Source organism: Delphinus delphis, chromosome 4 (assembly GCF_949987515.2).
Source record: "Delphinus delphis chromosome 4, mDelDel1.2, whole genome shotgun sequence".
Taxonomy (NCBI): domain Eukaryota; kingdom Metazoa; phylum Chordata; class Mammalia; order Artiodactyla; family Delphinidae; genus Delphinus; species Delphinus delphis.
In genome coordinates, this window is record NC_082686.1 from 52,560,259 (window position 1) to 52,575,382 (window position 15,124).

At 36.1% G+C, this 15,124-nt stretch overlaps 1 protein-coding gene across 1 annotated transcript in view; it reads right to left on the bottom strand.

The window, feature by feature from the left end:
• The window catches only part of CBLB (Cbl proto-oncogene B), a 214,431-nt gene that overhangs the window by 54,075 nt on the left and 145,232 nt on the right, over window positions 1-15,124 (bottom strand). Inside the window, exons 11-12 of the mRNA XM_060010593.1 lie at window positions 6,675-6,860; window positions 4,764-5,129 (exon numbers count right to left, since the gene is read on the bottom strand). Coding sequence (XP_059866576.1) covers window positions 4,764-5,129; window positions 6,675-6,860 — 552 coding nt within the window. The remainder of the gene's footprint in view (window positions 1-4,763; window positions 5,130-6,674; window positions 6,861-15,124) is intronic.

Genomic DNA, 15,124 nt, shown 5'->3' on the forward strand with positions numbered 1-15,124 from the left:
ATTACAAAACCCAAAACACAACCCCCTTCCCCCATCCCACACATGTAAGAGCACACATACACTACACCAAAAATATCACTGTAATTTATCCTTCAGAAACATTAGATTAAAAATGAAACCTGTGTACACAGAGGACTTATTTTCTGAAAGACAGCACCTGAGATTCACAGATAAGTTTAAGTTCATTCTTATAAACATGTGCCTCTCCACCAAAATAGCAAAAGCCACAATCTCAAAAAGAGGAATCATTCTATGTATTTATCTAGCAACATCTTCAACAGATTATTGTACACAAGGTCATTTTAGAATAATGTCACTTGAAGTAACATAAGTCAGAGATCGTTTTTATCACATAGGAAACAGTAGCATTCTTAATCTTTTAAGAGGAACAAATAAAGAGAGTTGGACACAGTGTTAGTATCTAGATATAAGGAGATACATTTCAAGTCTCCAATGATATTTTAAAACATTTTCGTGCAATAAAATAATTAAAACAAACAAACCAACAACAATAACTAAATATCTAGCCAACAAAGTATTAAGTAAGGAACAGGTTTATAATGTGGCTAGAATTTGAGGGAATGGAAACAGTCCTATAGGAAAGAAATCTCTTACCAATAAAATAAAACAAGGTAAATAAACGTAACAACTCTTAGCTTTCAGGTTCATGTTAAAAAGTAAAGTATTAATTTAGTTAACTTGATTATGCTAGGTGGGAGGGAGAAGAGAAATGGGAGTAAATTAAAGTCACAGAATTCTTACACTTCATTTTAATTATGAATTAGAGGGCTTTTTTCCTTAGAGCTCTTTACAGTTAGCAAATAGAGTAATTAGAATTTAATTTATCCTTGCTTCCCTTACCATTTATCTAGGAAAGATGCAAATAAAAAGGGCAAATGGTTCTAATGGATGATGGGAACTGGCACACTGACATAGGACACACAACAAAGGGCAGCAAGTCCTCACTCTATAGAATGTTTAGTTTCATGAATTCCCCTTATGGTGTTACATATGTACACTTACTGTTAAACTTTCAGTACTCATCTAAGTTTTCTTATCTTTAAAATGGGCAGATGATATTTAATTTGAGATATTTCCTTTAATGAAAACAAGTCTGAACGATAGTTGTTACTCTTTGACACAGAAATGTATTTGCTTACATTTGGAAAGACTGACGGGTTATGTGAAGATAACACATCAGCCTCCAAGTATCTAAATCCCTATACCCTTTACTCGCATGATAACATTTTTAAAAAAAAATTTTTAAAGACTGCACACTAGGTATGGAGGGTGAGAATATATTGTAACACTTACCATTTTCATTAATATACAAGTCTTTTTAAATCAAAATCATTTCCCCTTCTTCAACCCTTCTCCCTTGTTTCCCTCTTATTGTGAATATGTGATCTATCTATAGAAAATGACTACTTCTCTAAAAGAGTAAAAAATCCTATTTTAAACAAGAAAGTTACATTTTACCTTTGGCTGAAGGCGAGTGCTGGAAAAATACATTAAAAAAACTGTCTACGCTCCTAGTGTACCATAGACATCTTCTTCCTCCAAGTCCTTTCCTGCCCTACCCCTGCCCACCTCCAACCCCAGCATGCATATACTCTTTCCCCCTCTGTCATCAACCTAACTGTAATAACTCAGCAACCCAGTTATTGAGTGTTTGCTGAGAATTCATTAGCCACTATGCTAAATAAAAGCAGAGAGGAAGGGGAGAAAGAGATAATGATTTTGGTTTTAAATTAAAAAAAAATAAGGACAACTATTTTAAATGAAAATGAACTGTTACAACTTATACTAAGACTCCACATCTAGTTTGGTTTTATTCCATAACCAAGGGATATGGGGGCTTAGATATTTGGAGGGTAACTATTCTCCTAGAAAGTAGGTCCTATTATTATTTCATTTCATAAAGTAAGGGAAATAAGTGGAATTGGGGGCATAGATGTAGTAAGTTGCTTGCATCCACAAAGCCAGTGAATTCTAGAGCAGGAAGTAAAACTCAGGTCTGATTCCAGAGCCTGGTGGATCTATGTTGATCAGATTTTTAGTTTTGTTAAAATGCAGCTATCAGGTTTGCCTTATCATTTTTACTTCTGCCTAAAGGAGTTGAACAGTTCCTCTTCTATAAAAACATTTTGTTAAATTTGAAAGGGGAGAGAACATTGGGATTCTGGTTATCCTGAACACTAGGAGAGTCTTGTATGTAGAAAGTGCTTACAAATACGTAATTAAATCAATCTGGATTGAGGAACTACAGAGACGTAAGTTAAGAAACAAACTCCAGGGCTTCCCTGCTGGCGCAGTGGTTGAAAGTCCACCTGCCAATGCAGGGGACACGGGTTCGTGCCCCGGTCGGGGAAGCTCCCACATGCCGCGGAGCGGCTAGGCCCGTGAGCCATGGCCGCTGAGCCTGCGCGTCCGGAGCCTGTGCTCCACAACGGGAGAGGCCACAACAGTGAGAGGCCCGCGTACCACCAAAAAAAAAAAGAAAGAAAGAAAGAAACTCCAACCCAGGATCATGCAGAGACTGAGAATTACAGGATCCTAGATGGACGCAGTTTTCCATCGGTTGAAGCTAGCCTCTAAGTCTCCCAACAGTGAAATAAGAGGAATTGGGCTTTTTCTACTTTATGTCAGTTGTGATATACCTTGTGGTCTACTGAAGTAGACCTTCAAAAGATAATAAAAGAGGAGAATAAGGGGAGACATGGTCTGTTTTATAGCATTTAATACATTATGTATGAATCCTTCTTTATAATCTGCCTTAAAAGTCAAACAACTATACTGAAATGAGAAATATTAGATGTCTAATTTTGGTAAAAATGTTAATCTAGTTGTAACTTGAAATTAACTTTGAGAATATAATCATTGCAATGCTAATACACACAACATATGAGATTAGACCTTCATGAATTTTAATGAGCCTAACTTAGATAGAGTTAAACAAATTCAGCTTTCAATAAGACATAAATTTTGTACTTTACTCAATGTTCTCTGGGATATTAACATGTATCAATGATCAAGACATGAAAGTTCACATAGAAAACATGTAAAGGAATCTTTATAACTTAAATCACTACTAATACTAATAACTTATATTATAGTTAATATAATAAAAATAAAATTTCATACCTATAACCTAAGAAATTATAACCCCAATTTAAAACAACCACCATCCATACAAAAATTAATAGCTTGTATTCTAGGGCTTAGAAAGGCACGTTTATTTAGTGCTAAGACTGTATAACATATTATCTAAGAAGAACCCTGAAACAAGCGGTCTTCAGTGAATTGCCCAAGATAATTATTATATTTTAAGTATTTCTAAGTCCATTCAGGAAATAAATTGTAATATGTTGCTAAGATATAACCATTCATGTCGGAGCTCTTCTGAACACTCTCCTTAAGGCAAGTGTGATCATGTATGAATGAAAAGTAATAGAGACTAAAGGGAAGAAAAAATCACTGGAAAAAAAAAAGGCAGGTCCTTCTGATCAAGATTCTAAGTTGTAGAAACATACTTTTGAAGATAAGCTCTCCATTTTCAGAGAACATTATAAAAATGCTTTTATAAGTGCCTTCTCTTCCATTTACATCACCTTTGCATGACCTTGAAGAAAACCTTTACAGATCTTCATATTTATAATAGATGAAAGCCTGCAGGTACCAACAAGGCACTAACAAAGAGTTACGGCAAACCACCACCACTCTTCCCCTGTGTTTTGAATGCCTGAGTAGACAATTTTGACTCTTGCTATCCTGGCTACCCTAGAATATCACGAATAATTAAATCTTATACAGAGTTTTCCTTCACACATGTGCACGCATGTGTGTACACACATACAGGAATTTAGTACATTAGTCATTCTTCACAGTTCTTTGTTTCTTGATTAACTCACCAACTACAAACTATTATTTTGAAGGAATAGTCTACTCCCCTAAAATAACAACTTAAGATCAAGAGAGATGGGAACACTTAAATATTACAGTCTTCAAAAGAGGCAAAGCCTCCTTCAGCTGAAGGAAGATGGTGATGATCTGATCTGAGTCAAAAATATCGTGGACACAAATACCAGAAAACATTACAGAACAGCTCTGCCAGGGGCCCACTGAGGGTTCGAAACTCAATGATTTCTGCTGCTGCCTCTTAGGTTCCCTGTATGCTTAAATTCTTTTCTGTACATATAAATGACAGTGGTAATATCCTTCATGTTAGAACTCAACATGTGTGACACTCTTTCAGTTTTATAGAGAAAGACCTTGCTTTCCAACAATGAACTGGACCTGGTATTTTTATGTATGTGAGAAGTTCATTCTACCTGGCTGCCTAAGGTGTGCTGTCCCAGGCAACAATAACTCCAATGACTGATTGATGATATGCTATAACCATACAACTTTCTTTTCAAATTAGATAGAAGTAGGAGAGTTAAATAAAAAACGACTGCTGATTCTCCCATTGACAACATTAATAGGAAAAAAGTTTGCAGATGAAATAAGGGAAGGTGAACTAAATCTCTGGCAAATTGTCTGGTGTCTTCATATGAAAATTAAATCATTACTTAGAACCTTCTTCCTGACTTCTGTTAGGTTCAAGTTTTAATGAGCTTCTGATTATTTACAATTTGCAGATAATTAAAGACCTGCAGGGAAGTGTCACACTAGGCGAAAAAAACACCACTCAACCTTTTACACTACCTCTTATCAGAAGACTATAAGCAGATTATTTAGCTTCAGCTTTGAGTATTTCTTACCTTGGCTCCTTCTAAAGGCAAATCATGGCGTCTGTGTTTCCGCATAAGCACTGGGTCAGAGCCCATTCTACTGTGCCTTCCATTTACATTTGAACTCGCTGTGATTCCAGGCTTTGGAGAGGCATCCCCTAGGAGGCGACATCCCACTGACTGATTAGTCCCAAGCACATCCCGAGGACACCAGGCTTCCAGAGGCATCGGCTGGTCTCTGGAAGGCACACTTTCCATGTGAAGGAAGTGACGACTCAGTCTATTGTCAGGGGGGATTGGGGGAGGTCTCTCAGGTGGAGGAGGAGGAGGGTCTCTTAAGGGAGGTGGTGGTGCTGGGAGTGGTTTGTCTTGTTTTCTCACCATGCAAGGAGAAGACTAAAGAAACACAAGAGGAAAAACATTAAAAGAGGTTCCATGCACTGAAATGACTTCCAGACTAGTATACTATTGCTTTTGTTTTCTAAGTCATAGTAGGGCTTTATTAGATTCCTGTGCCATCGTTTAATGAGTTTATTTTATCACCAACTAATGAAAGTTTAAAATATTAATGAAAAACTCAAATATATTAAGATTTCTTTGTAGAAAATGAATACGTAAACTCAAATGTTAGGATTATAAGGACTACAGGGAAACGTAGCAGAATATCAAAATTATATGGTGATTTTGACTGGTTGACATTAAAATAATAATGTCATTAATTATTTTATTTGCACGTTTCTGTGATTTAGGAGAAACAGCAGAAACCATCAAAGTTGTTGTTGTTTTACTTTTTAAAAGAGCACCTTGATTTGTAATATCTTTGGAAGACTGAAAATGTTGGTTTTGTTATTTTTGTGTTCACCTCTATAATACAGAGCAAGTGACAAGGGGGAAATGTGCTCCGGTTCTTTAATAGTTATTACCAGAATACTGAAAATTTCGCAAATAATAGAGCAGCATTATTTACAGACCTTACTTGAGTTTTATGGATCTTAAAAAAAAAAAAATCAGTTTGATTCTTATGTGGAAATACGAAGGTATAAGCTCCTGAACTGAATCTATGTGACTTTCACAGTTTTTATTTTCATTTACATAGTTCATCTGATGAATGATTTGTCCTTTCATTGTTTGAAAATATTAGCAAAAAAATGTGTGTTTACATAATTCTGACTAAATAACATCCTAAAAAGTCTTAATATGATCTTAAAACCATGTTAATTATAATGTAGAAAAGTCTAATACTATTAGAATACTGTGCTTCTAAATAGTTTTAGACCGTAACACATATTACCGAATGGGATTAATATTTAAAATCTTATATTTAATAAAGCAAAATATTCCCTTTTCAAATTTGGAAAAAAATCTGCACAGAACTACAACTGTGGGCTTAGATGTACAGATAGAATTATGTCTTTAATATTAAACAGTAATGCAATTAGTTTGCAAATACTGTAATTCTTTGTAATTAATTCCTTCAGGTGTAAAAGGTACATATAATTCCCTCTTCTGAGTCACCCTGAAACTTGGGTGATAATCTATCACATCTTAAGCCCTATGCAAATATACTCTCATAACATTTTTCTTGTCAAGACACTATGAAAATGCGTGTAAAATATCATTTAATAAGAGCATGCAATTTATTTTAATACATGTAATGACCTTTTAAATCCATTTTACAGAATAACTATACTTACTCTGCTGTTTATTTTAGCAAATCAGGGGGCTGTTACAGACATGTGCCCTCTCTGAATAATTATGTAACTTTTATAGCAATAAAGCAAGGAATATGATAGTGGACTCACTATAAACAAAATGAGAGACCCATCAAAGTTGTTCATAAACAAGAGCATAAGAAATATGAGTAACGGAATTTTAAAAACCTGAGCAATCAATAATCATCACATAAAATTATTATCTATGTTTCTAATAAAATTGATTTACCTTTGGTGAACCAGTTGGGCTGCCACAGGGAGACCGAACTACGCCTTTCTGAATTAGATCCAGGCGAGGAGGCACTGGTGGCAGGCTTAAATGTGGGATCTGGAGAGGGTCTGGATGTGGCTTTCTTCGCTGTGCAAGGGGAGAGGATCCCGGTGATGTGACTGGGGAATTCTGCCTGTCAGTGCACTAGAATATAAAAAGAGAATGATGTTTATTTGAGGTGTAAAGTACATACCTTTCAGTTCTTAAGACATTTGGTTTTGAGAATGTATCTGCCATTGCACATCTGTTAAAATAAACTCACTTAGTTTACTCTGATTAATAGATGGAAGGAGCTCACATTGTCCCTCAAGAGCAGTATTATGTAAAGAATAAGTGGATTAGTTTCTCCTACATATTGTAGAAAGGGTCTAGGAAAAAACCAGCAAAAGGGTAGTTTAAAAACAATCAAGGGCTTCCCTGGTGGCACAGTGGTTGAGAGTCCGCCTGCCGATGCAGGGGACAGGGGTTCGTGCCCCGGTCCGGGAGGATCCCACATGACGCAGAGCGGCTGGGCCCCTGAGCCATAGCCACTGAGCCTGCATGTCCGGAGCCTGTGCTCCGCACGGGAGAGGCCACAACAGTGAGAGGCCCGCATACCGCAAAAACAACAACAAAAAACCAATCAAATGCAGGCATTCTTCTAGAAACCTGTCTACATTTTATGAGAAACATGCAATGCAGTAACGCACATTGCTGTTGGTTATCTGTATTATAGAATTTTCTTAGGTCTCTGGGTTTATAGTACATTCTAGAACTTAGAAATCATTTTGTTCCATATAAAATACGTATCCAGTGCATAATCTACTTTCCTATAAACCAATTAAATCAGACAAGGAGTTTTAAAAATTTGTGTATTTAAAATAAACAGGTTTAAGACCAGATATTTTCCCCCAAGCCTTCACATGGAAAATAAATCCTCAAGTTAAATGTTCTTCTTTAAAAACAAATCTAGGAAAGTCTGTACTTCTAAAACTCTGATAGATTTCTATGCTATTACAGGGTTTCCATGTTATCTGGTAGATAAAAGAGCACCAAAAAGCCATCAACAAGTACTTTGATTTGTACGTATGTGTGTAACCCTTTCTGTTTCAGAAGTGTGTGTGTGTGTGTGTGTGTGTGTGTGTGTGTGTGTGTGTTTGACATAACCTGATTCCTATTTGATATAAAAGCCATCCTAATTAACCAGATAGCCTCACTAGGATAACAATATTCTGTTCTGAAATATCAAGCAGTTTCCTTCTCAAGGCTAAGTTACTACCTACCTTTTTGGAGACCTAGGCTTAATTTTTACACGTACTACATTAATCTAGCATGCTTTGATATTCATCTATTTCCTAGTGCTAGTATTTATAAGGAGGTTTAAACTTGTTTTTAAGCCATTTCCCCCTAACATTACTTACCTTTGTAAGAGTAGTCAATGTCAACTGACAATTTAATTTCAATTCTAGCAATAGTGAGAAAGATTTAGCCATTCTGTCCTTAACTGAGATGTGATAATAAATTTGTGTTCATGTCCACACTTAGTTACATCATGGAAGGTCTTTTTTTTCCTAATTTACTAAAATTGTGGTTTGTCTGATGTTTTTCTCATGATTAGACTAGCATTGTGTGTTTTTGGAAGGAAGGCCATGTTGGTAAAGTAACACTTTAACCACATCACATCAAGGGTCTACACTATCAATGGGATTCATCACTGTTGATGTTGACCTTGATTACCTGGCTGAGGCATTGATTGTCAAGGCTTCTACACTACAAAGCTACTTACTTTTTCTCCCATTTTCCTTACTGTACTCTTTGCCAGGAAGTTACCATGTGCAGCCCACACTGAAGGAGTGGGGACTTACGCTTCCCCTGGTAAAGGCTTTTTAAAAATAAATTTGAGTGTCTAAGCAGAAGCTTCTAGACCATACCTCAGGTATACTGGAATACTGCCATGACATTGCTAGACTGTCAATTCTTTGTCTCTCTCAACAGATGCCAAATAACTTAAAATAGGTCAATAAATTCAGATGCACTTTCACATGTAAATTTTAAGACCCCTTTCTTATTAATTTCATGATTCTTTTTTATATCTCTTACCTACTTAATTGAAGGGGAAAAAGCAGAAACTGTAGAGTCATAAGCTGATTTTCATGCAGCCAGTATTCATAATAAAATAACATGACTTTTACCCCAAAAGTCATGGAGCCTCACGTGGTCATGAATTTGAACCTTACGGAGTAATACCAATCCAAAAATGATCACGGACAGAATAGAAAAAAACTCCTCGTGTCAAACTAAGTGCATCACAGTTCGTAGCAATCAGATCAGGAGATGTCACAGGACATCTAATTCTCCAAATTCCCATTAAGGGTAAGTTACATTCTCTGAGAACTAGAAAAAATGTTACCTGATAAAAATCCTTTATTGATCTGGTTATTATTCTTTACAAAAAAAGACTCAAGAAGCAAAGCTATCCACATGGTTCCTATCCTGTAAAGAAATAATTTTTACATAGATATACAGAGAATACATAGCACTTCATTGTTTCAGTTACTTGCAGAGAAATTTTTCACTGCTTGTTGCATTTACTGCAAAGACCTATGCTCCTCCAAGCACTCCACAACTACCTGCCTGCTTCCCTAATTACCTGGAACAGGAAGGAGAATCCTGACAGATCCAGCAGCCCACCATCATCATTAGAACTTGACTTCTGGTTTAACTACTGATTTAATATTTAAGTAGTTACCATATTCCTAGTGTGTTTAAATAATGGGATGGACTTGATTTGAAGTGGGTGAACTGTTAAGATATTGAAAGGGTATATTGAAAATCTTTGGACAGACATCCAAACCACTGTGTGTGCTGCAGAAGTAACCCTGAACTTCTAGTTACCTCCAGACAAGCATACTCTCTACAGCTTTGTGAATGTAATCTGAAGCAGAACTTGCTTAAGAAAATTCATAATCCGTCTGCCAATGCAGGGGACACGGGTTCGAGCCCTGGTCCGGGAAGATCCCACATGCCACAGAGCTATAAGCCCATGCGCCACAACTACTGAGCCTGCGCTGTAGAGCCCGTGAGCCACAACTACTGAAGCCCGTGTGCCTAGAGCCCGTGCTCCGAAACAAGAGAAGCCACCACAATGAGAAGCCTGCGCACCGCAACAGAGTAGTCCTGCTCGCCGCAACTAGAGAAAGCCCACGCACAGCAACGAAGACCCAATGCAGCCAAAAATAAAATAAATAAAAAATATTTAAAAAAGAACAATTCATATTGCATTCTCCAGGTGATTTTATACTACCCTCCCGAAAGACTAATTCATTTTGAAGCATTACAGTAACTGTAAGTTGGCTTAGTCAGAAGGATTTTATGGAGAATAGGTGAAGAGTATGTGAAGAAACAAAAAATATTTTATCTTTATTATGTGGTCTAAATTCACCATAGCTTATTCACTTTCCAGAGTTCTCCTAAATTATAGTAAAATCCCCATGTAAGAGTAGATAATTTAACAGTGCCCTTTAGATAATAATGCATTTTTCTTTGCTGAAGCCTTTTTGTTGTCTCTGTGAACAATTCTGCAACTAGAATATTGAAACTTTGCATTAACTTTCATTGCTGGTAAAATGCAAATGCTAACTGTGAACATTTGTAAACATTTTTAGTAGATGGTCACATTAAAGGTCACTTTTAATTTATTTGACTAATCACCAATTATATTTTTTCCCTTCCTATTTGAAAGTCTAAGGAGAAGAGAAGTCTCACACAATGCTTCACATGCCCACTCATGTTATGTTCTTTGTCCCATTATCTACCATATTCTTTTATTTACCCCTCATTGATTTGAAAGAGCTCTTTATATATCATGATAGTGAACCCCTATCTTTTTCATTTGTGGGGAATAATTTTTTCTCAGTTTGTCTTCACTACTGCTCTTCTGGTTTTAATCTTCTAGAGAATAAATACAATTAATTAGTATAATAAAAAGGCATATTAATCAAGGGATTCTTAAAAGGATCATACGCTTTTTGCCACTGCATTACATGAAATCCTTTCTTTGTCACTCCTTCATCTCTGTCTGTCCACTCTATTAGATTAGGACAAGGAAATGGAAAGCTAAGAAAAGATTACCTAGGAAAGCATAGGAAGCAGAAACTAGGATGTGGACACAGAATTAACTTTACAGAATTTATTGCACAATATAAAGAAAATCATTTATATAGAGGTAACTGCAAGAACTGGGAAGGATGGAATCATAGTTTCAAGTTATAGGATAGCTGATCTGAATAATTCCTTTATCTTGATTTTAGGTAATTCTCACTTTTTTCTAGTATTACACTTACTCTCAGAACTTCAGAATATATGATCTTTTTTCGTTTCCGTACCTTTCAAAATACAAAAGCTGGGCGCCTTGATTCCTGCCTGTATTATCATCACACCAGCTTATCTGTCTAACTAACAATTTCTCTTAACTTCTTTAATGCTGGTTGTTGATAAGTAAGTTCAACAGGCTGAAATCCTGGTGCTCTAGAAATTTAAAGACCACATTTGATTCTTTTATGTCTACATATTCCCCAATTTTTCCAAACCCTTTGCTTCATGAAATGAATAAATGCTATTCTTTATTTTTTCTGACAAAATTTACAGAATTCTTTAGCACTTAGAATAGGAGGCGAATGACTACCATAAGGAATAGAGAAATCTGAATTTGCAATTTTAACAGAAAATCCTGAGAGAAAAGGCCCAAGAAGTAAGTAGTCAAAAGCTCATCTCAGCATGCTCCGCAATTACCAATAATAATCAGGGACTCATTCTATTTTAGTCACTCTTCATTTTATCCATACCTTTTAAAGAGCGATTTTATAACAGCCTTAATAGGATCCATTATTATGGAAATGGAAAAACATTTGGTAAGAAACTTCAAACCCTGCCAGGCTATTATTAAAAACAGGACAAGAGAAAACCTCTCCCATTACTAATAAGATGAGAGTTCTGACAATCCCAGAGATAATCAAAGTCAATTTTATAATATTTCTAAGAAGATTTTTACTTAATGAATTTTCATATCTGAACAAGGTAGATACATGTATTATAAGGATGATGAAAAGGACGACATTTCTCTAAATGCGTGAAAATTAATGAAGGACACTGATAAAACTTTTATCACATAAAATATATTCTAAGTAAAACATTCTAATAAAATAGAATTAAAATAAAATATTCTAATATTTTGCTGCTACTAACTATCCTCTTGGTTCTTCTTCTGCTCATATCCATTTGTGAACATAACAAAATCAAAAGACTTTAAAATAATATCCTATGCAGAATATTATTCAGAAGGTATCCATTACAGAGCCATTTACATGTACACATATTCATGTGTAATTTGTAATATAAGTATAAATGATTTATGTTGTCTATTTTGGAGTACTGTACCATTGTTCCCTTTTAGATAACAAATGCTTATATGAGGAACATGGTGTAAGAGTAGTACAATCATTTCATACTTATCCACAGTCACACTTCAAGAAGTCTCAATATGTAGGAATTTAGGGAGAAGCTTGGAGTGAAAAAGAAAAGTTCTCCCAACTTAATCTACAGATTGAATGCAATCCTAATTAAAATTCCAGCAAGTTATTTTTTAGATATGGTCAAACTGATTCTAAAGTTTAGATGGAGACAAAAGACCCAGAATAGCCAAAAGGATAGTTAAGGAGAAGAACAAAGTTGGAAGACGGACACTACTTGACTTCAAGACCTACTATAAAGCTACACTAATCAAGATTCTGTGGTTTTGGCAGAAGAATAGACATATAATACATCAATGGAACAGAAACAGATCCCCCAAAATATAGTCAACTGATCTTTTGACAAAGGAGCAAAGGTACACAATGTAGTAAAGACAGTCTTCTCAACAAATGGTGCTGAAGAACTGGACTGGACATCCACATGCCAAAAAAAAAAATCCAGACACAGACGTTATACCCTTCACAAAATTAACTCAAAATGGACCACAAACCTAAATGTAAAATGCAAAATTATAAAACGCCTGGAAGATAATATAGGAGAAATCTAAAAAGTGACCACCAAACACAAGGTCTTCTAGATACAACACCAAAGGTGCCATCCATGAAAGAAATACTGGGCAAGCTGGACATCATTAAAATGAGAAATTTCTGTTCCGTGAAAGAAACTATCAAGAGAATAACAAAAATACAAGCCACAGACTAGAAGAAAATCTTTGGAAAATACACATATGAGAAAGAATTGTTCTCTAAAATATAAAAAGAACTCTTAAAATTCAACAATAAGAAAACTAACAATCAGATTTTAAAATGAGCCGAAGACCTTATCAGATACCTCACTAAAGATATACAGATGGAAAATCAATATATGAAAAGATGCTGCATATCATGTGTCATCAAGAAAATGTAAATTAAAACGAGATACCATTATACACCTTTTTGAATGGCCAAAATCCAGATCACTGACAACATCAAATGCTAATGAGGATGTGGAACAACAGAAACTCTTATTCATTGCTGGTGGAAATGCAAAATGCTACTGCCACTCTGGAAGAGTTTGGTGGTTTCTTACAAAACTAAACATACTCTTAACATACAATACAGCAATCATGCTCTTTGGTGTTTACCTAAAGAGCTGAAAACTTATGTTCACACAAAAAACTGCATACAGATGTTTATAACTGTTTTATTCACAACTGCCAAAACTCGTAAGCAACCAAGATGTCCTTCAGTAGGTGAATGGATAATAAATAAACTGTGACACATCCAGACAATGGAATATTATTAGTGCTAAAAAGAAATGAGCTATCAAGTCAAGAAAAGACATGGAGGAACCTGAATGCATATTCCAAAGTGAAAGAAGCCAGTCTTAGAAGGCTGCATACTGTATGATTCCAACTATAGGACATTCTGGAAAAGGCAAAACTATGGAGAGAGTAAAAAGATCAATGGCTGCTGGGGGTTTTGGTGGGGGAGATGAATAGGCAGAACACAGAGGATGTTTAGGGCGGTGAAAATACTCTGCATGATACTATACATGTCACTATACACTTGTGCAAACCCACGAATGTACCACACCAAAAGTGAACCCTACCGTAAACTATGGACTTTAGACAATAATGATGTGTCAATGTAGGTTCATCAATTACGACAAATGTATCAGTCTGGTGGGGAATGTTGGTGATGGGGAGGCTACACGTGTGTGGAGGCAGGGGGTGCATGAGAAATCTCTGTACATTCCCCTCAATTTTTTCTGTGAACCTAAAACTGCTCTAACAGTCCTAGAAAACAAAACCAAAAAACCAACCAACCAAAAATAAAAAAAGAAAAGTCATCTCAATGGAAAAATTCTGCTGTATTTCTCCCTCTAGGAACAGTAACAAGGAATAAGCACCTTGCTAGCTTACTAAGAATATGGATATTAACTTTGTGTGTAAACTGAGGTTCATTATTTTAAATTATTATTATTGTTGACATTCCACTAATAACTTTGGTAAAATTTTTAGATACTACAAATTCGAAGCAATGAAGAGAAGGAAAATGGTTAGAAACTTACATACGGAGTAAGAGCTGACTGGAGTAAGAGCTCTCTTTGAGGTTTGACAGGGAGGTGGTCAATAAAACTGCAATAGGGTCTACCTTAAAGAACTGCAAACAGCCTCGCAAGTGGAATAACCCCAAGGGCCCTCTCCATTAAAATGTTAAACATTATTAGCTACATAGAGCTATACTGCTTTTCCCTGAAGTACCTTTTATAAGAGGGACATAATCTCCTAGCCTGTGACCAGCCTCTATAAACCCTGAAATTTCTTTTGAAGTTTCATATTTTACTTTAAACATTTATATGAGTTTTGCATTCTAATCCAAATATATATGTGATTTTAATTCAAAGTTATGTTCCCCTTAAATTTTTTTTTTTTTTTTGCGGTACGCGGGCCTCTCACTGTTGTGGTCTCTCCTGTTGCGGAGCACAGGCTCCGGACACGCAGGCTCAGTGGCCATGGCTCATGGGCCCAGCCGCTCCGCGGCATGGGGGATCCTCATGGACCGGGGCACAAACCCGTCTCCCCTGCATCGGCAGGCGGACTCTCAACCGCTGAGCCACCAGGGAAGCCCTGCCCTTAAATCTTGTAGCAAAACGTAAACCTGAAGAAGTATGTCACATTGATTACAGTGGCTTCTTATGCCCTTTGGTTCATTCAGCCGCATAACCAATTTTGAGAAGTCAGGGAAGAGTGACATATAATTTAGAAATATTTCCATAAAAATGGCTGAGAAACAAGAACATCCTGGGAATTAAGGGAATTATCTTTAGCCACTGAAAAATGCCCTCATGTGAAAGCCCTGTTGCTGGCAAAATACCAGTTACAGCAGCTTTGAACAATAAGCAATTGCTATTTAGTT